At 33.2% G+C, this 25,898-nt stretch overlaps 3 protein-coding genes across 10 annotated transcripts; 1 reads left to right on the top strand and 2 right to left on the bottom strand.

Annotated features, from left to right (window-relative positions):
• Positions 1-352: 352 nt before the first annotated feature.
• On the bottom strand, positions 353-7,083 carry LOC137835647 (NAD(P)-linked oxidoreductase superfamily protein). Of its 5 annotated transcripts, none has more exons than XR_016520891.1 (9): positions 6,589-6,992; positions 2,592-2,676; positions 2,300-2,416; positions 1,944-2,008; positions 1,763-1,867; positions 1,601-1,680; positions 1,335-1,446; positions 947-1,066; positions 353-814 (listed from the first exon to the last, which is right to left on the bottom strand). XR_016520891.1 is itself a non-coding variant. In XM_068644245.2 (9 exons), exons 1-9 carry the CDS (start codon positions 6,896-6,898, stop codon positions 629-631), a joined length of 1,164 nt encoding a protein of 387 aa, XP_068500346.2. In that variant the 5' UTR covers positions 6,899-7,083; the 3' UTR covers positions 353-628. The 5 variants fall into 5 exon arrangements, 3 of the variants coding, with proteins under 3 accessions (XP_068500346.2, XP_068500347.2, XP_090158279.1); XR_016520892.1 differs by lacking the exon at positions 6,589-6,992 and adding an exon at positions 2,942-3,369; XM_068644245.2 differs by having other exon boundaries at positions 1,763-1,851; positions 6,589-7,083.
• Positions 7,084-7,858: 775 nt separating this feature from the next.
• On the bottom strand, positions 7,859-17,099 carry LOC137834398 (histidine-containing phosphotransfer protein 1). The gene is made up of 6 exons (XM_068642454.2): positions 17,006-17,099; positions 15,984-16,114; positions 15,679-15,747; positions 9,557-9,628; positions 8,088-8,160; positions 7,859-7,963 (listed from the first exon to the last, which is right to left on the bottom strand). The coding sequence occupies exons 1-6, from the start codon at positions 17,063-17,065 to the stop codon at positions 7,874-7,876; spliced, it is 495 nt and encodes a 164-aa protein (XP_068498555.2). The 5' UTR covers positions 17,066-17,099; the 3' UTR covers positions 7,859-7,873.
• A 1,301-nt stretch (positions 17,100-18,400) lies between these two features.
• Positions 18,401-25,628, top strand: LOC137835646 (proteinaceous RNase P 2). 4 transcript variants are annotated; one of them, XM_068644244.2, is made up of 6 exons: positions 18,401-19,411; positions 19,708-19,809; positions 19,951-20,126; positions 20,761-20,881; positions 24,518-24,586; positions 25,014-25,628. In XM_068644244.2, exons 1-6 carry the CDS (start codon positions 18,503-18,505, stop codon positions 25,221-25,223), a joined length of 1,587 nt encoding a protein of 528 aa, XP_068500345.2. In that variant the 5' UTR covers positions 18,401-18,502; the 3' UTR covers positions 25,224-25,628. The 4 variants fall into 4 exon arrangements, 1 of the variants encoding a protein (XP_068500345.2); XR_016521093.1 differs by having other exon boundaries at positions 18,422-19,411; positions 19,946-20,126; XR_016521092.1 differs by lacking the exons at positions 24,518-24,586; positions 25,014-25,628 and adding an exon at positions 20,478-20,568 and having other exon boundaries at positions 18,423-19,411.
• Positions 25,629-25,898: the final 270 nt, after the last annotated feature.

The raw sequence follows: 25,898 nt of genomic DNA, 5'->3' as shown, positions 1-25,898 counted from the left end.
ATTGCAACTATTGCAGGATCTTTGCAAGAGCATCAATACAAATGAGGTTGTTGCTTGTGGCCCAGGCTGCTTTGTTGAGTGAAGGCATTAAGAATGTTCCAAACATGGTACTATTGGATTTTACACCACTATCTATTGGGTTTATCCTATATTCTTGTAAGAATTAATCTGTTCGATGAATTGTGTATTGATAACGAAATCTTTGAATTTAATAGATAATGCTTTGTAAAACATTATATTATACATGATATTGTTTATCTGAGGCAAAAAGATCACACACACTGCTTAAAGCAAAGCCCGCCCGATGGATAACTAACTACTTTCTTGATGCCTGAATCAATTTAAACAGAGGTAATTGTAATTCCTGTTCATTGATTCACCAAAGTTTTCATACTTCGACATAGCCAATACGTGAGGAAAGTTTGCAAAAATCTGACAAAATATGCTAGAGAATACATTACTTTCTCTTTTCATTTACTTTGTCTTTTTACCAGTCGAATACATACAAATCTTCAACTGTCACAAAATTAGGCTTGAACACTTTCCTCTGTCGCCGACCACCCTTTTCACCATCTTGTACTATATAAATTAAACGCAGCATTTCACCAGTTTGATAACTCAACATGACTCATGCACGCCTGTATTCATCTCCACAATCACCAATCACTTTTAGCAGATCCTTTCCTTTCGCCGTGGCTTCTCGTATGCTGCCCACATCATCTTCGTCAAGAGCAAGAGAAAATATAGCATTGACGTCTTGTATATGTTCTGACAAGCCAAGTCTGACACCAACCATTGATCCTCCTACCGCAGGCTGCATGTTTGACAAGAGGCAAAATAAAAGGGATATATAGCAGGTCTCATCCAATGTAATATGAGAATGAGATTTCATAGTAATTAATAACCAACCACATCAAACTCTGAACAAATCAATTAAGAAATTCACCTGATCTAATATATACTTCACAGCAACAGTTGCAATTGAAACACCATGTTTAGAAGCTACTTGTTTCAGAGTCCGAAGCAGTCCCTGGAACAAATTCCATCCTCCCCAAGCATCTACCATCTGTCAACAGATGCAAAGTATAGTAAAACGCATGATTATTAACTAAGTTATGAGGACAAAAATCCAAATCATCAACTTGAATTGTTATATACATATTGATTCAGAGTTATTTGTCATCAATAATTTCCCCTCATCTACCTAAAAAGCTTATCTTAGTTTTACAATGTAGCATATTTAGAAGGAACAGAACCTTTCTCTAGAGCACAAAAAGGTGCTAAATGTTTCTTAAACTACCTCCAAATAACGAAAGGTGGTCAGGAAATCGTACCCTTTTGTACTTTTGGAGGGAGGGAGTGTTTATTGCAGGACCAGCAAAAGGAATAGCTATGTTGGTGTCAAGGAACTTCTCAGACAATAGACCACCCATTACCGTTCCATACCTGCATCAGAAATTGATCTACTGCATCAGAAATTGATCTACTAAGTGGAAATTTTTTTAGATTACTTCTACTAAACTTTCATCTTATATTTGGAAGAACTATTTTCTGTGGCTGAAAATTCTTTTTCTTCCGAGAGAGAGAGAAAGAGAGAGACGTTATCAGTTTGACTCCTGTATGCTGACAAAGCTCTGCCATTCTCTGCTGAGGACGCATATCGACAAGTGAATGTTGCACCTGACATCAAAATACCAATAAGGTTCACGATCTATAAAGAATTATTAAAAAGAACTAAAAAAATTAAAGCAGTTGGATATACCTGATTGCTTACAACAGGAATCTCATTTTCAAGAATAATTTGTAACCTCTCTGTATCAAAATTTGTCAGAGCCACAGTCTTGATTTTACCTGTATCAAATTTTGACTGAAGTAGTTTGATCAAAGCAAGAAATGTGAACTTATATGTGAATTTGTAGCCGTCAATCAGAAACAAAACTAACCTTCTTCTTTCAAGTCTGTAAGGTGTTTTAGCGCATCCAAGTAGCCTGGATTTGAATAATCCCACCTAAATCCAATAGAGAGATAGAGGTGAATTGTCAGAAGAATCCTAAACTTCTGAGAGTTAGAACTATTTACAGAAGTAGTTTAGCTAGATAATGTGAATCCAGTACTCATTTCACTATACAGAAGCAAAATGGATGGTTTTTTATATGATGGTCTCATGGTCATGGATGATGGTAATGGTTATGACTTTCCCTAAAAATTTTAAGAATTGCAAAATGTGGATAAATAATTATGCTTTTTGAACCATGATAGTTAGTACATCAAATAAGCACAATATAGAGGGATTAACTACCAATGGAACTGAAGCATGTCCAAGGATTCCACATCCATCCTCTTCCTTGAAACATTGATGCTGTCTTTTACATAGCTAGCAGTCATCTTAACTGGCGGAGGCACCCACTTAGTGAGACTGCACCAAATGATACAATGGATAATAAGAAAATACTTTCCTTTATATTTTTCAATAACAATTTGGAAATATATGGTAGGACAGCCAAATACTATAAGAGTATCTGCATCTTCTTCAAATCTTCAAAATAGAAGAAAAAATTATAGAAGAATATGAAGTTACTTGATCAACTCACCCTCTGACCTGTTCCAATAATTCTGGAGGACGCTCACGACGAACTCGATTGATGAAAATCCCATATAGATCTTCAGCAGGTCCATCTGCAAAGCTCGAAGAACACAACAATGAGAACAATCCTCAAAACACATAACTTCTAAGAAGACTTGCAAAAAGAAGCTCATGTTGGGAAGAATCCACATCTAATACATCCGATAATCACATAACAGTCAAATTTGAACACATCAAATCTACTGTCACCCTCTAATCCTCTAACGAATAACTTCAGTGTGCAGTCCAGGAATTTCCTTAAAGGGGTACATTATTTCAAACAGAAAGCAAGTAGAAGCAATTAATTAAGTTGCATACAAATATCAGCCATATCAAAAGTGGTGAGTCCAGCATCAGCATATTTAAGCATAGCATCAACAGCATTATCCCTATCAATTCTGCCCCACCCGCCACTGGTCTGCCACATTCCATTCACAACCCGGCATATATCCAAAGAATCATTGCCATTTTTCACGACAGTGCTTCGATTATCCTGTGTGTACACACATTGAAACGGCCTCAGATGCCTATATTTTTGTGTTACTACTATTCCTCTCCTAGTTGGTGTTCCATTTGGACTGAAAGTGAATTTGCCCAAAGAATGCCGCAATAACTCAGACATTTCCAAATTGCTCAAGAACCTATAAGGCTATAATAACTCAAGGATATACACGAAATAAAAAAGCTCCTTTCAGCAAATAGACGTGTCGCTCTAACAAGAAAAAAATAGAGTCATGGTCACAGTGCAGCGTCGTCACTGCTTTATCCTATATCAGCAGCCTATTACTCTCCACCATACGTTTTCATCATTTTTATTGGTGTAAATAAATCTGAAGTCCATAGATATTTTTAATAGAGTTTCTACTTAAAATTTTTTTTTTATTAAAGATCTAAAATTTACCAAGGCTCTTCTCGTATTTAAAATTTATTTATTCTTGTCCAACCGCTATTCTCGCACGGTGAAGTTGACGTGTTTATATCCGAATTTTTTTTTTAGCATTTAATTTATAAAAAAAAAAAAAAAACAATGTGGTGGACTAGGTCAAACAACATTAAGCCTAACGTCAACATCTCAATTTCGAGGGCAATTCTCTAACCTCGAGCAGAGTTGCAGCCACTGAAGAGTGTAGTAGTTGCTGAGAAAGAAATAGCTTTTTTTTAGAAAAGAGGTTGGTGATCCTGATTCATGGTTTGGACCAGACTTACAATAGACAGACAACATCCCAAACCAGATAGAAATTAGAACCCTACCAAACTGTCATCCGCTAAACAGTGTAGATACATCTAAGATACTCAAAATTCCAAGTGCAAACGGCACAAACAAAAAACCTTCCAAATAAAAAGCGGATCAAGTAAAAAAAACTAAAGAGTGGTTTTCACAGTTTTCCTCAGACTATTCCTATGGGCCAAAGTTTTCCCATTCCGGCGGCCACCACCTTGGCCTAGGAAAAGTGATCCCACAAGCTTCGGCGACTTCAATCAAACTAAAATCATCAAGATTTTCCTCCCCTTCATTACTAATATCTGAGAGAGCTCTCAACACATCAAACACATTCTTTTTCTCCCGACTATTCCCAAATTCCCCTCCACTCGCTGCTGCATTCTTCAAACATTCCGATTCACTCGCTGCATTCTTCAATCGACTATTCCCAAATTCCACTCCACTCATCTTCAATGGACCACGCTTTGAGGGTGATTCACTCGCTGCATTCTTCAATCGACTATTCCCAAATTCCACTCCACTCATCTTCAATGGACCACGCATTGAGGGTGGCAACACACGCAGCACCCCTTCCTCATCACTCTTCTTCTCCACACCAGAATCTTCCACAGCACCATCACTTGACTTGCTCCCCTCGATAATGCATTCCACTTTCTCCGATTCACATAAACCAAAGTTCCCAGCTAGGGTTTCTAAATTTTCTGCAGAACAGTGATTTTCATCTGAAATTTTTTCTTCTTCAGAAACCAGATTCCTCTCGCAATTCCCCACACCCTCTTTCACTTTCTGCGATTGAACTTCCACACAACCCCCTGAAGAATCAATACCCAGATCGCCTTCTGAAAGTTTCGGTTTTTTCCCCGGCGACTCGTCCATTTCAGACAATTCCCTATCGAAAACTGCAACTTTATCGAACCGGCCATCACGAATCTCGCCCAAAACATCTCTTCGTGCACCGTGCGAGCATTCATTGACGCCCATTTCCTGCGTCAGCTGAACTTCCGAAAGCCCTAATACGGAACCCATCCCCAAATCAACAAACTCCGACTCCTTACAGAAATCGACGAACCCCGGCGTCCCAGCGTCAACATTGCCTTCTCTGGCGACCCGCGGCTGGTCACAGAAAGCGGGGGTCGAGGTGTTCCCCGGCGCCGTGTGGGAAACGGAGTCCTGGGAGTCGGGCGGCGACACCATGACGATGGCGTTGGAGTGCGGCGGGGAGTCGGCGGAAGCGGGTGAGGGTGAGGGTGAGGAAGAGTGATGACTGTGTGCTCCGACAGAAACATCGCACAAGAATGGTTCCTGCGGTGTGGAAACATGGGAATGATGGTGGTGAGAATCCGCCATTTGATTGGCTATGTGTACCGCCAAAATCACATACTTGGGTGACTCACTGTGAGGGGATTTGGGAAAGGATTCCGTTTTAGGGCTTGTGGAGATCGAGCTGATATATATAAGGATACGGACACTTTAACCACAACACATATCAAGTATTAAATTCAAAATATTTATTAGATTTTTGATAATTTTAATATGGTTGCGACATAATTTAAACAAATATATTATTTTTTAAAAATTAAAATTTATTATATAAATTTTTATTAAAATTATAAAAGTAAGAAATAATTTTTTTAATCAATCATTAAAAAACATTTTTCTGTTTAAAAAAACTCTAATGGATGGAGAAGCTCACAACCCAATTCTGATTCATTCACTCTGCTTCAATTCCTTATAATTCCAATTTGGTCCTTGCTTCTCCTTTCTCACATCTCTCTCGGCCACTGTTTTTGTTCATTTACTTAACCTATTAACTATAATGATATAATTGACCTTAGGTTTTACAGATGAAATGAAGAATGCCAGAAGGAGTATATGGTTGGATGAAGCAGCGAATCCACTCCTTCCTGATTTTTAAAATTAAATACGAAAAATAATAGCCAAATTTTAATAAAAAATTAATTATACTCAAATTTATTGTTAGAGTAAATAATTCATATACCTACGTAAAATATACCTACATAAAGACTTTTCACAATTTTTACACTGTTACAAATAATAAAAATGGACATATAAGTAAAATTTTACAAAAATATCAAATGCTTGTCATTTAATATTTTAAAGATTAATTTAAGAAGTAAGCAATATATTTTATGTCTGTATTAATTCAATTTTAATACTTTTCATCTTAAAAATAAATGCAATTCCTAAAACATAATTATCAACTGGGAATCACAATTTAAGAATAATTCTAAATCGAATTTTAAATAATCCTTTAATTTAATAAACAAAGATGAATTAATATTTTTATATTTTGAAACATTAAATACACTTCGTTTTATTTAATATTTTTACAATATAAAACGCTAGTTATACTTTTTATTTAATATTTTTATAAAGTGCCTTGGAAAATTAATAAAAAAATTAATATTATTTAATAATAATAAACTCTTAACATAAAAGGATTCCAATCCAATGCATATTTCTACACGTATATAGTAAGAAGAGTAAGAAAAACTAAGCTTATTTTTAATAATTCAAAATATTTACCGTTATAAAATATTTTTAATGTTTTTAATACCATTTACTTATACATGGTAAAAAAAAGTCGGAGAAAAAAAAATGTGAATTTCGCATTCAATTAATTCGTAAGTAACGGAAAACTCAATAACAAACACGAATATTAGGCCAATCGGAAATGTCCACATCAGCAGAATAGCAGCGAGTAGAGAGAACGTAAACGTACAGTGATCGGCCATGTCGAAGGTGGATAAGCCGGCGTCGGCGTAACGGAGCATGGCCTCGACGGCGTCGTCTCGGTCGATTCGGCCCCAACCGCCGCTGGTCTGCCACATCCCGTTCAGCACTCGGCATATCTCCAGCGAATCTTTCCTGTTACTCACCGTCACTCGTCGATTCTCGCTCGTGGCCGTGCTCACGTCAGCGCACCGAACGGAGTTTGCGCCGATCCTCCGCCGCCGCGAGTCTCTGGTGGCGGATTTTAGGCGCGTGGTGGTGGAGAATATGCGGTGGTGGTGACTTACTATAGCTGCCATTTCCAGTGGACTGAGTTTGACACAGAAGACGCGAACGGAAGAAGAGGATAAGGAAATAGACTCAACTATTCAGAATGAATGGTTCGTTCGTTCACCCGTTTTTCAAAATTCATGGGCCTATACCTGCAAGCCCAAGCCCATACATATTCTCAAACGAGCCTCTTTTTTAACGAAAGCTATGTCATAAAATTTTCAATTCTTTTCCAACTTTATATAAATTAGAATAATTATTTTAATTAATATATATCTATAATCTATAATTTATTTCTATCAATAAATAAATTTTCTATTTAATAACTGTTTTTTGACATACACATTTTATTACCACTTTTACCTTTTCAACATAACCTATCCTATTCATTTTACTATTTATAAAAAATGCTTACATAAATAATAATTATCTTCAAATACCACATAATTAAATATTACAAAAGTTAAAAAAGAATAATTATTTACTATGTTATTTTTTTATAACTTCAATGTAAATTTAAATAATGATTTTAATTTTAATAACCATTATAATATCTAGCTTTTAATTATATTTTTATTATAAAAAATGGATACTATGCGCCTATGTTTCACTAGTTAATATAAAAAAAAAAAAAAAAGATATCATCTCTTACTGTCAATTTTCTAATTTTACCATTTACTGAATTAAAACAATTTTATTATTTAATAAAATACATGCGTATACATCTCTTTAGTTAAAAAATAACCATATAACCTTTCATTTTTTTTCTCATAAAACTATTTATTTTCTATATTTAAAAAAAAAATTAAATAGAAATACAAAAGCTTTTCTGCTAGTAAATAATATATTTTTTAATAAAGTTGCCTTCAAAAGTTGCAAAAGCACAAAATACAAACAAATATAAATGTACATGGTGTAATGTGATAATTGATTTTGGTTAAATTAAATAGCAACATATTTTTTAGAAACTGAATTTTTCTGAGAGTAAGAACATGATATAAACTCTATATTGGTGATTGAGAAGTAGAGGCTGGTGATTGAGAAGTAGAGGCTGGTGATTGAGACTTCTCAAGTCGTATAATCCTTTTCTCCATCTGTGAATTAAATAGAATAATCAAACATAATAAGAGTTTGAAAAATCCAATAAAAAAAACTAAACTATATTATTTTCATAACCATCATGTTTATGAGAAAAATGACAAAGGATACTACATATACCTGAACAAAGGAATTCAACTTGTTCTTGGTATTGCCAAACTCCTTTTTTAATAAGATTAAACCTCGAGAAAATCTGAACACCAAAGTTTATACACAAAAATTAGTATCAAACTTAACAATAAAACTGAATATTGTAACAAAGTTATATACTTTAAAAATCTAAGAATGATAAATAACACATAAAAATATAAATCAGATTATAATCTTAAACATAAATTAAAATAATGAACTCTCTTCTGCATGCATATGTTCAAACACTATATTATAGATTTAGAAGTTTTGTTTTATCAACAACTCAATCAATTATCATTAGCAATGAGGCTAGCCCTTTAACAAACAAGAAACCAAAAGATTAATCAGAAAAAAAAAATATTAATTGTATAATATTTATGTGTTATTAACCATAGATACTAAATAAATAACCTAAGTCATTTCAATAACTAATAAGAAAACTATGAATACAAAAGTAGAAGTGGGTGTACTTCCTTCTATACCTCAATCTTATAATAATATGTATTAAGAAGTGGACTTTAAGCTTAACTCAACCCCATAAAACCGGCTTATAGGGTTGAGGTTTGCACCCACTTATATACAATGAAAGGCTCTAATCTCTAGTCGATGTGGGATCTCCAACACACCCCCCTCACGCCGAGACTACCAACTCGTGCGTGGGACTATATATTATGGGTGGTCCGATAGCGGCCCGATAGTGGGTGACACGATAGGCCCAACAAACATTCGCTAGGATAGGCTCGAAATGGCTCTGATACCATATTAAGAAGTGGACTTTAAGCCTAACTCAACCCCATAAAACCAGCTCATAGGGTTGAGGTTTGCACCCACTTATATACAATGAAAGACTCTAATCTCTAGTCGATGTGGGATCTCCAACAATATGTTTTATAACTTTTTTTTTTATACTCTCTACTAAAAATAAATTCATATTTTGTCTTTTTCTCCTATTCATACATCAAAAGACCGACCCCTACATATAGTTCCATCATTTCCTAAACTTTGATATCATCTTAGTAACTGAATTTATATATAACACAATCTCATAATCAGTTTGTAAAACAAAGTTCGCATCACACTTATAAACTATAACTTGACTTTATTCTTAATCATGTAAGATCTTAAAAAATAAAATAAGACATTATCTTGTGATTTCACATCCAGCATAAACTTACTTGTTGCATCACCCTCTCTCTTCAAAAATAGTCTCTCCAAACAAACATTGATTTCTTTCTTTCCAAATCTTCTATACACAAGGTGTTGCAATATTTACATAAAAGACGGTGACCCTATTAATATCCTATCATAAAACATGTGATATAAGATTGAACATGCAAACACCTATTCACATCCAAAGTCTTATTCAATCATTTCCAATAAAAATGTTTTAATAGATAAAAAGTGTATTGTATAAATGATTAAAATACAAAATAAAGAATGAGAAAGAAAAAAAATACCTTTGTTGGTGGTTCTCATCACAAGCTTTGATGACATCATAACATGCAGCCTTCATAAGCTCTGCACCGATTCTGCAACATCAATCACAGATATAAATATAACTTTAAAATGATAAAAATAGGTAATATAAATGGGAAAATTCGAGGAGTGATATCATACATAGTTTAAAAACTCAAGTATTTGAGTGTTTGCTTAAAGGTAATGTGACATTTTATATGTATTGGCTTAAAACCATGAGTTAAGATCAACTTATTCTTTTTGGATTTTTTTTTTACAATATTAAACTTGTTTTCTTTCTTATTAAAATTGAGAAATTATAAAAGTTTAACATATGGAATATTGTCTTCAATATTCAAAATAATCATTCATGCTTAATAACGTAAAACTATAACACACTTGTTAAATGAAAATGAATCATTCTTTAAATTTGTTTGCTTGTTAGTAATGTAAGGTCTAAAATTGAGTAATCAAATGGAAACAAATTTAACTGTAATATTAATGTGAACACTTGTGTATACATATGTATACTTGAACATAGAAATTAATTTCAAATGTTTTTTATGTTACCAAAACCAAAGGAGAAATTATGAAGGACTAGATGTATTTATAGATAATTAAATGCAACAATAAAATTTGTGTGAGCTTATAATAAATAAACTTAAAAATACAATATTTTGTTCAACTTTCATACCAAACTTGTTCTCGTCCTCATTAAGACTAAGCAATAGTGTGTGAAAGATTTATGTGTCTAAATAATGCATTATATAAATTTAATTTTTTGCCTATTAATAACCTCCGATCTAAAATTTGATTACTAAAGCGGAAAACTTCTAAACTATAATACTTATATGAAGACTTGTGTATAACACATGAATGTTTGAGCATGGAAAGTAACATCAAATGTCTTTTTATGTTATTGATTAACAATTGTAGTATATGAGACAACTTTCATGTAGAATGTGTTCTCTTCCTTGCTTAAATTAGCAATGTTATGTAAAAAAATAACTTTTTAGAGATTTTATTTTTAATACCCATAATATTTATCCTAACATGCATGGTAAAAAAAAAACAAAACATTTGTTAATAGTACGAAAATGGGAAGTAACATTGTGTATACTATATTGATTATTATAAAACTGACATAAAAAAAATAATAAAATGAAATTTTTATAAATAAACACTAGCATATTACATTTGTTCTAATAGAAATTGATGGTTTATGTGTCCAACTTAAAACATTGATCTTATTAAACTAATGTAATATGTCTTGCATACTACATCAATTATAATACGAATCAATGTATTATATGGGCATTATAAGGGTACAAATAGGTGTGTTTTCACATTTTGCTATTTTTATCTTTGAGCATCATTTTCATGCTTTCCATTTTATCTCACAATGTTGCTCTTGTATGAAATTTCTCATTACAATCTGTGAAACCATTTTTGTATACGAAAACCATCATGTAAAGCCTTTTTCCACTCATAGTAACAACCTTATTCTCTCTTCTTCTTCACGATGTTGCCTCCTTCAATCATGTAAATCCAACACTCCTCACAAAAGTCTTCATCCAACGCTACCACCTTGTGTATCTCTCCTTCCATAATTTGTAATATACTAATAATTGCATTTAATATGTTTAATTTTTTTAGTTTGTGTAGCCAATAAATTCATAATTTCCTATGATAAATGGTTAAATTTTTCTTGATTTGTATCTTATTTGGATACAAGTTTTTTTTACTTGTCCATGATATTATTGTACGCGTTCAATTATGTATAAACTCTTAATTATAACACTTTTGATAAAATATCACATGTGAATTATAGTCCTATGATTCATATTTCGCTCATGTAGTCATTGTAAATTATTTATGCTTCATGAATGAATACATGAATGTTAATGACACTTTCTACTTTGGATCACAAAATCAATGTCAAATTGTCATTTGCTTATGTTTTTGTTGAACAATTGAAATGTAACATGGTTATTTGGATAACTAGTGTTTTATGTGAGACTTTTTTTGCATGGATTGTAAATTGATGTAAAAATTCCACAGGTTTCTACATTGTTTGGATATGATAAGTTGTGCAATTGATATAGAATGTCCAAAATAATAATGTCAAAAGTTTATTTTCTACTAGTGTAATTAGTAAAAATGGTCCATATATCTAAATAATGCATGACATATCTTATATTTTTTGCTTGGTTATAATCTAAGATCTAATATTGAATAAATAATGAAGAAACTATCAAACTCTAACATTGTATATATGCTTACTTTCTTAAATATAAAAATTAACAAAAAATGTTTTTGTATGTTGTTAACACAAAAGGGAAATATACAGTGATTAAACCTAATTAACAATAAAGAAATTTTAAATTGGAGCATTCATGTTCAACTTTCATACCAAACTTGTTTTCTTTATTATTAAAATTAAGTTATATTGTATAAAAGTTTGACTTTTGGAAGATTTTTTTCTTGAATACTCATAATAGTCATTCTAGCATCCATGATACAAAAAATACAATATAGTTGTTAAATAATATTTTTTTTAAACAATATAGTTGTTAAAGAAAAAATACAATATACATTTTTTTTTCTTTATAGTGATTTAGATTAAAAATTTGAGTGAGTTTGGAAAACTTTCAAACTGTGATGTTTATACAAAGACCTGTGTATCCTCATGAATACTCGAACATAGGAATTAAGGTCAATATTTTTTTATGTTATTTGTACCAAAGAGAAAGTTATGGATGATCAAATATAATTATTAATAACTAAATGCAATAATATAATTTATATGTCATTATAACAAATAAATTGAAATTTGTAGCATCTCATACCAACTTTTATGTAGAATTCATTCTCCTCCTTACTTAAAATTAAGCAATGTTATATAAAAGTTTAACTTTTTTTTTAGGAGAGTGTCTTTAATACTCAAAATACTCATTATAATATTTATAGTAAAAGAACAACAATACACTTATTGATAGTGTGAAAATGAAAGATGAGAATGCATATATTGCATTGGTTATTGTGAAACTATCATAAAAAACAATGCAAAGATGTTTTTATAAATAAGGCATCACATACTACATTGATTCTAACAAGATTCGATATAGCATTTCACATACTACATTAGTTTCTACTATAACCATCAATTATAATAAGAATCAATGTAGTATGTGGGCATTATCAGGGTACAAATAGATGTGTCTCTTGACACTATGTTATTTTTGTCTCGGAGCATCATTTTTATATTTTTTGTTTGTTTTCATAATATGCTCTCGTATGAAATACCTAATTGCAACACATCACATCCATGTGAAGTCGTCTTTGCATGCAAAATCCACCACGCAAAGCCGTCTCACCATTCATAACAACAACCTTGTGTTTCCCTTCCTTTTTGTGATGTTTCCTCATTTAATCTCGTGAAGGCAACACTCCATGCAAAAGCCACCACTCGACATCGTCACCTTGTGTCTCCCTCCTTTCGCAATCTACTAATAATCACATTTAGTATATTTAACTTTTTGGTTCGCAGTAGCCAATAAATTCATACTTCCTTATATAAATGATTAAATTTTGCTCGGTTTGTGTCTTGTTTGGATTAAAGTCTTTCACCATGTTCGTGGTCTTATTATGCGCATTCAATTATGTATCAAATCTTAATTCCAATGTTCCTAATAAAATTTAATATGTGAATTATAGTCCTATGAGTTGTATATGGCTTATGTAGTCAATGTAAATTGTTCATGCTTTAGTAATTAATGTTTATGACACTTTTCACATCGATTGTATCACGAAATCGATGTGAAGGTATCATTTTGCTTCTATTTTTTGTCAACAAGTTATCAACTAATAACATAAGTTTGTTGTGTAACTTGTGTTATATATGAAATGTTTTGCACCTCTTATCAATTGATGTGGAAACTCCACAATTTTCTATGTCGATTGGTTATATATGATGTGTACAACTGATATAAAATATTCAAAATAATAATACAAAAAATATCTTCCTACTAATATACTATTTCGTGAAAATGGTTCATATATCTAAATAATGTATTATGTATCTTAAAGTTTTGTTTGGTAATAATCTAAGGTCTAATATTAAATAGATAAACTAAAAGACTTTTAAACTCTAAATTTTTTATAAATTGTTTACATACACTTGCATGTTTAAATATGGAAATTAAGATAAAATGCATTGATAGGTTGTCACTACTAAAATATGATGACTAAGTGTGATTTTGAATAAGTAAAAGAAGCAATAAATTATGTGTAGCTTATAATGAATAAATTGGAGACTGGGTACGGATAAAGGAGGTTTGTGGAAAGAGATTCTTGATTCTAAGTATGGTGGTTGGAGAAGTTTGAGAGAAGGCGGTAAGTCTAGTAGGGGCTCTCTCTGGTGGAAAGATTTGAAGGAGGTGTGGGATTCAGAGGGTTGGGGTAGAAGTTTTGAAGATGGGTTTAAGTGGAAAGTGGGGGATGGTAAGGAGATCTCTTTTTGGGAGGACAGTTGGTTGAGCTGTGGTACTTTGAAGGGAGTTTTTCCGAGACTTTTCTCTCTAAGCTCGGCTAAAAACACAAAAATGGCTGAGCTTGGGTATTGGTATAATGGTGAATGGGTGTGGAATTTGGACTGGCGTAGATCCTTTTTCGACTGGGAGAAGTCTTTGGTTGAACAGCTGTTTCAAAGTTTGCAAGAGGTGAAGTTGGTTTTTGGGGAGGCGGACAGTTGGGTCTGGAAGATTGGGGAGAGTCAAACTTTCTCAGTCAACTCTGCCTATGTTCAGGTAAGGCGGGTTAGAGGAGGGGAGTATTCTCCTGTGTATAGTAAGTTGTGGAGGTGCAAAGCCTTGCCATCTGCTTTGTTCACTGCTTGGAGGGTGTTGGAGAATAGGATTGCCTCTAGGGTTAACTTGGTAAGGCGCGGAGTGGCGGTAGAAAATCTCTTGTGTTGTTTGTGTGGGGAGGAGGAGGAGTCATCTTGTCACTTGTTCTTTGTTTGCAGGTTTGCTTGGCGTGTCTAGTGTCTGTGCTTTAAGTGGCTTGGTGTGTCGTCTGTAATTCACAAGGATCCTAAGTCAAATTTTTCACAATTCTGGATGAGTCAGGCTTCTGTTTCGGATAACGAAGTTTGGGGTACAATTTGGGTTGGCATTGTGAGCGAAATCTGGAAACATAGGAACTCGGTCATCTTCAATAGAGGTGTGGCAGATGTGTCTGAAGTGTTCGCTTCGGTGCAAGTAAAGGTATGGTCTTGGATTTATGCAAAGTCTCGTTCTGCTTATTTCCCTTATTCTAGTTGGGTTTTAAATCCTTTGGCTTGTATGAGGTTGATTCATTAACATTGGTTAGTGTTGGTATGGTTATCCCTTTGCTAATTTGGTAGGCGTTCTAATAGGAGACTGATGTCAAGTATTTCTGTATAAGGGTTGGACCACCCCTGAAGTGGTCCCTATTTATTTATTTATTTTATTGCTGATAAAAAAAATGAATAAATTAAAAATTGCAATACTTTAAATCAATCATCTCATGTTACCTAAGAAAAGACAGGATTAATGCTTCCACCAAATCAAGTAACTATATTAACAAGAAAATGATATAATGTTTCCCTTAGCATAATTTCACTTAATATTCTAAAATTTGTTTTCAAATATTAAAATATTTTTTACGTCTTTGCTTAACAACATTAGTTTTCTTGTCAATATTTTGTTTTCACAACCAAAGTAAAAAAATAACAACAAAAGTATCAAAATGCACAAGTCTAAGTAATCATTCATGTTTAAAATCCAACATTGTAATAGATAAACATTGCAAGCTACCTTGTGCTTTTGTCCTCTATTTCACTAATCAAATCAAGTAACTATATTAACAAGAAAATGATATAATGTTTCCCTTAGCATAATTTCACTTGATATTCTAAAAGTTGTTTTCAACTATTCAAACATTTTTTACGTCCTTACTTAACAACATTATTTTTCTTGTCGATATTTTGTTTTCACAACCAAAGTAAAAAACAACAACAAAGGTATCAAAATGCACAAAGTCTTAAGTAATCATTCATGTTTAAAATCCAACATTGTAATAGATAAACATTGCAAGCTACCTTGTGCTTTTGTCATCTATTTCACGAGCAAGAGATGTCAACTTACGTAAGTCGCTTTTTTCATTCTCTCTGCAAATGTAAAAAAAAAAGACAAATATTTAATAGAGTGATGATATGTTGACAACCATGCACCAAATTACAATTGGAAAAAGAAACACCTTTTTGCTAAAATGGAATAATTTTGAAATTGTATTGGTTAAATCACACTTGTAAACTTATGCATTTAAATTTTTGCAATTATCAAAGTAACATTTTTCTATTTATTATGAACATAAAGTAAATTATAAATGGACTTATAACATTACACATGACGAAAAAGCTCAAACAAGATCCTTTCAGCATCTGCCAGATATGTTTCTATCAACTGCACAACATGATTTGGTTCCCCAATGCGTTTCAAAGCCATGATCACGTTAAATTGATCGTTCACCACCCCCTGCATGCAATAACAATATAAAACATCTCAACAACAGTTTTTCAAAATAGTACTCTCAACTAAATATTACATTCATGTAAAGTTAGGATATACTTAGGTTAACTTATGTAGAAGACTTTTATAGGAGAAAATTTTATTTAAAAACTCTCATATAAAAAGATCTTCCGAATAATATAAAATGGGAGAAAATTAATATTTTGGACAAATAAACAAAGAATAAATGAATTGAGAAAAAATAAAAAACTAATTAAGGTTTAGTGGTTTGGTAGAGAAGAAATATGCAAGAAATAAAGATAAAGTATTTAAAAAATGTATAACTCGATTGAAAATAAAGAATACAAATGTAAGCAATAGTATAATAATTAATAAAGATTATTTTTCCTTTTTTCTTTCTCTCTACCAAACACACAAAACATTTCTCCCTTTTCATTTTTTCCTCTCTAATGTACCAAACAAACTCCAAAATAATAGTTTTTCTCATATTTGTATAAAAGTAATCAATTACTAAATGTTTATGTATCCAAAAACCACTATAGGTGGAATAAAACTTATGTGAGTAGAACTTCTAGTCTATCCAAACATGTTTTTGTTTTGTAAAAAAAATTGTTAAATCTCTTGAATTTTTGTACTGTATATTATTTTTTTTTCAAAGAAAAAACAATTTGAGATGATTCAAAGGAAAAAAAAATCAAACACAATTTGAATCTTTAAGATAATGAAATAAATTGTAAATGACTCAATCTGCAAGATCCAAGTTATCCTAACACAAGAAAATAAATAAATGAATAAATAAAGCAAAATTTTTAAGAGATTGAGAATCCTAGAAAAAATCACCAATAAATAGTTAAATGCATGTGAAAACTAAATTAATTTGGAATAGAATTTTCTTGCCTCATCAAACAAGGATTTGGTGTATCCTTGCAAAAGTCCTCTGAGAATTCGTAGAGACATTTTTTTTCTTCTTTTTCTTTTAGAAGAAGCTGAAAGTATCTCCTTTGGGGAAGAAGCAAATGAGTAAGAAAAATTGATACATTAGATGAAATATGCTTTTTTATTTTTATTTTTTTTTATTTCATAACCAAAATGCATATAGAAAAAAAAAACGTTGTTAAATAAATGAGTTAAATGAGTACAGATAGAAATTAAGAGCAGTTACCTTAAACTCAGCATGGAAATATGTAAAAATGTTGCAGGTTGTAAGGGACAGTTTCTTTTCTTTGTATTTCTCAGAATGTATTTAGTGAAGGAATTGTTAATTTATTTATGGAAAATGAATGAAGTTTTTTTATTAAAATATTGGAAAAATATTAAATACTAACCAAAAGAGATTTTAAAATTACCAAAAACAACATTTATAATCATTAAAATAGTTTTTGGTCAATGCATTTCATTAAATTTTGAAAAAAATATTAAATTATAACATAGAAATGTATTCAATTTATTTAAGAATATCATCTAGAGTCTTTTAAAAATATACCTAATACGTTGAATGCTAAATGTATTAATTTAATGAAATAGTAAGTCTCACAAGTATACATTTATTGAATAAATAACAATGGAGGCTTAGACACATCTCTTAAATGGTGTCTTCGTGTCAGATACATGTTTAAACATGACACTCGTACAACACTTATAGAACACACACTTATAGAACACGTATCGGTGAAATGTACAATTCAAAAAATATTTGTTAGATTTATAACAATTCTAGCACGGTTTTACACAATTTTAAAAAGTAAAAATACATTAATTTTTTAAAAACTCAAATTTATTGTATAAATTTTTATTATGACTATAAAAATAAGGAACAAAACCTTTTGAACTAATCGTGAGAAACATCTTTCTGCTATAAAAGAAGAAACTAAAACATACTTGTGGACTGTGGACATAAATCTTTATTATCAATTTATATAATTCATAATTATATAATATATAGATCCGTATACCCGTATCTTATATTTTAGAGATTATATGTATCCGTATCGTATCCGTGTCTATGCTACATACACAAACATATGATTTAGTTGATTAAAAAGACTTAAAAGATACAAAATAATTACATTACAATTTTAAATATACGTATATAGATAATATTTCACAGTAAAGAAGTTAAATACGAATATAATTTAATATAACATTGTAAAGGAGTTAAATTGTAATTTTTAAGCTTCTCATTTTCACATTTCAATAAATATTCCAAGAAATTAAAAAAAAATCGAAATCACCTCCAAAAATGGGCCGCAGACAAGCCCATGGGTTAAGGGCCCAATCGTGAGTAACTGTCATATCGTTGGAACGAACGAACCCAAGAAAAAACCGCCATCTAGGGTTTTAAACTAAACCCTGCAACTGCTATTCCTCAGACCAACTTCTCAGTGTTGCGCTTCAATGGAGAATCCAAAGAAGAAGAGGAAAACCAGTCAAAATCCCGAGGCAAAGTTCCAATTCGAGCTAAACTCATGTTCCAAGGCCAAGGACCTACGTGGCGCAATATCCCTCTATGACGACGCCGTATTGAACAACACGCGCCTCAACCAACACCACTTCAATGCCCTCCTCTACCTCTGCTCCAATTCCGTCGCCGACCAATCGCTCAAATCCACCGCACTCGATTACGGTTTCCGCGCCTTCCGCCACATGTCCGCTCTCGGTGTCGTTCCCAACGAAGCCTCCGTCACCGCTGTCGCGCGCCTCGCTGCGGCCAAGGGCGACGCCGATTATGCCTTCGAGTTGGTGAAGGGCATAGGTCAGTACAACAACGCTTCCCCGAGGCTGCGAACCTATGATCCCGCGTTGTTCTGTTTCTGTGAAATGCTCGACGCGGATAAGGCCTACGAGGTGGAGGAGCACATGAATGGCGTGGGGGTGAGTTTGGAGGAGGCGGAACTAGCCGCGCTTTTGAAGGTGAGTGCGCGGAGTGGTAGAGCGGACAAGGTGTATGAGTATTTGCATAAGCTCAGGAGCTGCGTGAGGTGTGTTAGTGAGTCCACGGCGGGGGTTATTGAGGAGTGGTTTCGTGGTGCCAAGGCCTCGGAGGTTGGTGAGGTGGAATTTGACGTGGGGCGGGTCAAAGAGGGGGTTTTGCGGAATGGGGGAGGGTGGCATGGTCAGGGATGGGTTGGAAAAGGGGATTGGGTTGTTAACAGAACGAGTGTTGGTGCTGCTGGACATTGTTGTTGTTGTGGGGAGCAATTGGTTTGTGTTGATATTGATGATGCGGAGACGGAGAAGTTTGCTGGGTCTGTTGCTGGCTTGGCCATGGAACGAGAGGTCAAGGCCAATTTTAGTGAATTTCAGGTGTTGTTGATCTCCCCATTCATTACAATGCAGCACAATTTTAAATGAGATAAATGATGATATATTATCGTTGAGTTTAATTTCGGTGGTACGTATGAATCAATCAGGAATCTTTATAGGTATGACTTTTAAGGTAGTTATTGTTAAAGTCGACAAACTTAATATGCATGACAATTTGTGATTGGATTACTACATTAAAAGAACCCTTTACAATATTGATGCATACATTATTTACTCTTGATATTGTTACTTAGTTATAATAGCTTGGTTTTGATACTTCTCGTTGATCCTTACAGGCTTGGCTTGAAAAACATGACTCTTATGAAGCTATAGTGGATGGAGCAAATGTTGGGCTCTACCAACAAAATTTTGCTGATGGTGGATTTAGCATTTCTCAGGTTGTATGCCTAAGTTATAGAGTTCCTTTAACTTTACTTTCTGAACAAGTTGTGTAAGTTTTTTTCGCTCTTGCATGATAATTTCACTTGATTGCTTTTGCAGCTAATTGTGTTTGTATTGTTGATTTTGTAATAGTGCAGCTTGATGATGTTGTGAAAGAACTGTACAATCGGAGTGGGAAGAAATGGCCGCTCATTGTGATGCACAACAAGCGTCTAAGAGGGCTGATGGAAAATCCTTCCAGTAGGAAACTAGTGGAGGAGTGGATGAAAAATGGTGCACTGTATACAACTCCAAATGGATCCAATGATGATTGGTAAATTTCCAAATAAATGTCTTAAGCATTGCATTTGTTTTCACTTTTAATCTTAAGACAATAATATTGTTTCTTGGTCTATTTGACTGTTTCTTTAACTTACATTCAGAAATGATTATTTATTATTTGGTCTTAAAAAGGTTTCTCTTGGGCCCTTATTATTATTTTTTTCAACTGTCCTTACATTTTTTTTTGGCATTTAGTTTTGTGTGTATGCATTTATTTTTATGTTGGTCTAAGACTCTAAATTACAGCATGCATCAGTTTTAGAACTTGAATTTATCATGTCATCTATGCAATACCTATAATTTTGTTTGTGGCTTAATTCACATTCGATTTCCCATGTACGAGACCTTTCTGCATTAGACAGCTGAAGCTCTTGGACAGAGACTTGAATAACCGAGAAGGTCTGAACGAAAGCCAATTTTTTAAGGACTAAAATGTAAATGGTGGTAACCTTTTGAGGTTCAAATTTTTAATAGTTAATCTAGTCAAAATTATTTGTTGTGTTATTCATGAATATGTTATAATTTTTTTTTTCTGTTGGCACTGATTCATATGTATTTTTAAAATTTAGTTTGAATCTGTTAAATTTAATCACTGATTACTTACATATTAATCTGTTGGGTTTCAGGTATTGGCTCTTTGCTGCAGTAAAGCTTAGGTGCTTGCTTGTGACAAATGATGAAATGCGAGATCACATATTTGAACTTATAGGAAGCAACTTTTTTAACCAGTGGAAAGAAAGACATCAGGTAAGTTATTTATTTTTCTGGCTTTGCTTACTTTAGCAATATGAATGACTTGTTACCGGTTCACAATTTGATATGGGTCTTCTATGGGAATTTTCCCCCTATAAATTTAAGTTTTCAAATTTTATTATATCTAAGTCATGTTTGGTCACTTTTCTGAAATTGATACTTAAGACTGAAAATATGATAAAAAGAGCTTAAGAGATTGATTGTCTCTTAGTTGATCTTCGTTATTTACAAAAGAAAATTACATTAGGAACACCAAAAGGTACAAGACTGAATTCAAACTAGGGTATAAAAATTGTATGTACCAATCTTGCAACAAATAAATTCAATGAGGTTTCCTTAAGGATTTTGTTAACACAGTTTGCAAGTTGATCGTTGGATCCGACAAACTTAGTACAAATTTCGTTAGATAGTAACATTTCTCAAATAGAATGACACTTAAGTTTTATGTGTTTAGTACTCTCATGGAATATTGGATTGGAAGCAATGTGGAGAACAACTTGGTTATCACATTACATCTTCGTTTGTTGGATCTCACAAAATTTTAGTTCTTGAAGAAGTTGTGTTTCACCCATACAAGTTCACAAGTGAGAGACGTCATTCCCTATATTCAGTCTTAGCACTAGATTGGGCAACCATGTTTTGTTTCTTGCTCTTCCATGAAATAATGTTTCCTTCAATGAGAATACAATACCCCGTAGTGGAATGTCTATCCATAGGAGAACTTGTCCAATTAGCGTCACAATACCTAGAAATTTGGGTATTCCTTTTTATCTTCGTACAATAGACCTTGCTCTGGAGCCTTTTTGAGGTATCTTAAGATGAATATGATAGCATTGTGTTCACAACATCTTCAAGAACTAAAATACATGGATTTTGCATAAACTGACTAATAACACCCACTGCAAAAGATAAATCAGGTCTTGTAATAGTGAGATAAATAAGTTTCCCTACAAATCTTCCATATCTCTCTAGGCTAGAGAGGTTCCATTTGGTCTATCATTAACTTTTGATTTGGATCCATAGGGCTATCTATTGGTCTATAGTCAATCATGCCTATTTCTTCTAGATATCTAAAGCATATTTCCTTTGAGAAACTACAATGCCTAGAGAGTATTTGAGACTTCCAAGGTCTTTGGTTTGAAAGTGATTACATAAGTGTTCCTTGAATTGCGATATTTTAGTAGCATAATTTCTTGTAATAAATATGTCATCAATATACACAATTAGGTAAACACATTTTCTAGGAAAGGCATGACAATAAAAAATTGAATGATCTGCCTCGTTGTGTTTCATTCCAAATGTTTGAACAATGTGATTGAATTTTCCAAACCAAGCACGGGGAGATTGCTCGATACCATAGAGAGACCAATGTAACTTACAAACTAAACCAAACTCTCCCGGAGCAACAAAATCAGGAGGTTGCTAAAAAGACAAGAATAACCTAAAAAGACACATTTGATAGCTCGGGTTGTAAGTGTATCCAAACCTGGAGACACATCATGTACAAAACACACAACCAAAGATTCGATGAGAAATGTGAAGTAGAGGTTCATTCATAAACACAACGGAATATAAAACTTTATTATCCATAGAAGAAGAGGGCATTCTAAGATAACAAGTAGCAAGAATGGTATCACCCCAGTGTTTGGACAGATACATTGGCACCAAGCAGCAAGGTATGAATAGTTTCAACTAAGTGTCTATTCTTTTTTTCTGCTTTACCATTTTGTTGAGGTGTATGAGAACACATGGATGCCATGTGAGTTTAAAAGAGTGAAAAATCAGAAGAAAAATATTCTTTGACATCATCACTCCTCAAGATCTTGATCACTTGGCTAAATTGGTTTTTGGTTTCATTAAGGAAAAACAAAAAGATATTCAAAAGTTTAGACCGATCTTTCAGTAAGTAAACCCAAGTACAACGATAATATTCTCAATTTGGACCCCAAATATCAGAATGAATTATAGAAAAGACAAAATTGCGTATTGATTAAGTTCTTTTTGGAAAAGAAGATTGAATGTGTTTTTGAGAATCATCATTTTTAATTTGATAAATGTGGATGACCCAAGCGATTATGTAGAAGCTTAGCAGATGGGGGATGCCAAACAAGACATTGATGGTCTAGTACCTAGATAGTAGGGTTTCCTAGATTCATGTCCTTCACCAATCAATTGACATGTACTATGTTCTTGTATAACAAACGAATTTTGCATCAAACGTTATAAAACAACTTAAAGATTTAGTTAATTGGCTTAAGGAAATTAGGTTGAAAGGACAATTAGGGAGAAAAAGAACATGCCTTAGGTTCAAAGATGGGAAAGGGAGATTTGACCAACTCCTTGAGAAGTAACATTTGATCCATTGGCTAAAGTAACAACATGAGAAATTTTAGGAGGAGAAATGGAAGAAAATAAGGAAGCATTGCCAGAAATGTGATCGGAAACACTCGTCAAGTATGGTCTTTGACATTCCAAGGTTTGAGAGATGCAAATTGTTGACAAACTAGTGAAAGACTGTGCTTGGCTGCTGAAATTCAAACGAAGATATTATTGATATTCTTTATTAGAAAAATGTGGTTCAACCTTATTAGATTGAAAGAGGTTTGCTGTCTTGCAATGAAAGCCATGAAGAAGAAACATTTATTTTGAGAGTGTGGCCAATTCTCTTACAAAAGTAACATTGTGGATACAAAAGGAAGGTATATTGAAGTTTGAATTCACCAACAAATATAATTACAACAATATGCACTTCACAGCCAATACAATTGTAAAAGACGACGAACAATGGTGGAGGAAGAGTATGAGAGAGAGGAAAGAGGAGAGAGGGGCCTCTCAACCAAAACCGAAACCGGAGAAACAAGGGTTGAAACAAGGACATTGAGTTCACGAGCCTTGTGAAGAAGATGCGGAGTTGTTATGGAAGCGAATGGAGATGACGTGTGTGGCAGTGCGTAGCCCAAAACCAAGGGACGTGACTAGGTGGGTTGGACGTTAGACAACGAGATGTATCAGATTTGGTGGTCGTCGGAGGAAAAGGTGGCTTGCGATGGTGGACGGTGGATGGTAGTGGAAATGAGATGAACTAGACTACATGTTTGATATAACAAAACAATGACCAAGGTATGATGAGTTTAGGGTTTAACAGAGGATGATGGTGGACGGCAATGGACAACCTCAAAACTAGCAGAGCGTTCCGATACCAACTTAATATTGAAAATATGATAAAAAGAGCTTAAGAGATTGATGATCATCAAAAACACCAAAAGGAACAAAAATTTAATGCCAACCAGTAAACAACTCATATTGTAGTTTTCCAAGACAACTACTTACAACCTATATATATCTAACATTAGTCAGGAGATTTTTCATTTGGATATTTTGATTTTGTGTTCATTATATTTTATTGTACCCGTTTTATGTGGGATTGGGTATTTTCCAAGAAGGGTGTGTGTAGTTTTTGAGAAAAAAAGGTTATGCATAATTTTTAATTGTTTGTTATTCCTTTTAGGACATTTTCCTATGTTTGACGTTAGAGTAGTTGTATAGTCCAAAATGTGATATGTAGGTTGTTCAAGATTTATTTGGCTTACCCTTGTTTTTTGTTAAAGTTAACTTGTTTTCTGTCTACAGGTTCACTACACTTTTATTAAAGGAAACCTAAAACTTCAGATGCCTCCATCATATTCATTGGTTATCCAGGTAATGATTGGAGTGGCCGCCACTATACTGTTCCTGCTGGGATGTGCTTGTATTCTGTTCTGTGTGACAACTTATGACAAATGTCAAATGACAAATCCCATAGGAATTTCAAGATGTCTGAGCACGATTTTTAACTCCTTTTTTATGAAGTGCTTGTTTTTACCTCTTAATTAGTTTCATATTACAAGAATAGCGTAGAAACTGGTGAAGTTGTATGGAAATTTAATAATTGTTATTAGTGAAACCAAACAAATTGTATAAGAGCATTGAAATTATTCACGTGGGGCATCTAAGCTGAGCTTGCAAACATAAGAATCCTAAATACTTCAGCATCCAAAATTTTGTATACCATGCCTCGGCAAATTCAGAACTTCTTTGTTTCTGGGCTACTGTTTCTAAATACTGTTCTTGAAATGTTGTGTTTCAGGAATCGGAAAAAGGTTATTGGCATGTACCTCTAGCACCAGGCACTAGCGGTGAGTGTTCGAGATGTTGGCTTTGCATTACCCGGCCAAGTGGTCATGATGCTGTCGCTACTATTTCTAATGGTATAAGTACCAACTTGGATTCCCAAGTTGATGAAAACAGTGCCACTTCCATCAGTGGTAAAACAAAGGAGAGGTTTCCACCTTCATGATAAATCTTTCCATGGGCTTGCCCTTTGTTTGGCCTGTCCTTTTAACTGCTTTGGGGATAATGGTGGCAAGATAAACGGCAGCAAATTGTCTCGTGGTTATTGAGCTTCTGCAAATGATTTTATTATGCTAATGAAAAAGGTATAATTTCAACCCTCCACCAGTGGAATCTCAATCCATTATTTACTGTTTAATCTCATTGTTGTAATTATCTAAGGTTGTGGGGGGTTTGAGTCATGGTTCCAGAGAGTTGGTTAGCTAATGGCTGATACACCTGCTGCTGGACCATACTCAATGAAATGAGAAATCATCTAGTCCAAATATGAAGTTAGTTACTTTGTTCAAGAACTAAATGTTCAACAATTTTACTTTAATTTTTTAATATTAAACGATGCTTACTAACTTAACTAGTATCAATTAATTTTCTTTTACTATTATTTGACATTTTGCCAAAGTAAATATAAAGCAGATTACTTCATTTGGTAGCAAAAATCATGGATTAGTGAAGTGACTATTTCAGGACCTCCTAATGTGGTACGTGTTTTTATGGAACAATGATAGTAAGATCATACAATCTAAGGGTTTTTTTCCCATCTAGCAGAAATGTCCCAGAAAATGATAACATTATATTTATATATACATTTAAATTTTTGAATAATATTGCTAGTTATGTTTTC

This window comes from Phaseolus vulgaris, chromosome 5 (assembly GCF_051622355.1).
Source record: "Phaseolus vulgaris cultivar YP4 chromosome 5, ASM5162235v1, whole genome shotgun sequence".
NCBI lineage: Eukaryota > Viridiplantae > Streptophyta > Magnoliopsida > Fabales > Fabaceae > Phaseolus > Phaseolus vulgaris.
This window is presented reverse-complemented; position numbering and strand designations above follow the sequence as displayed.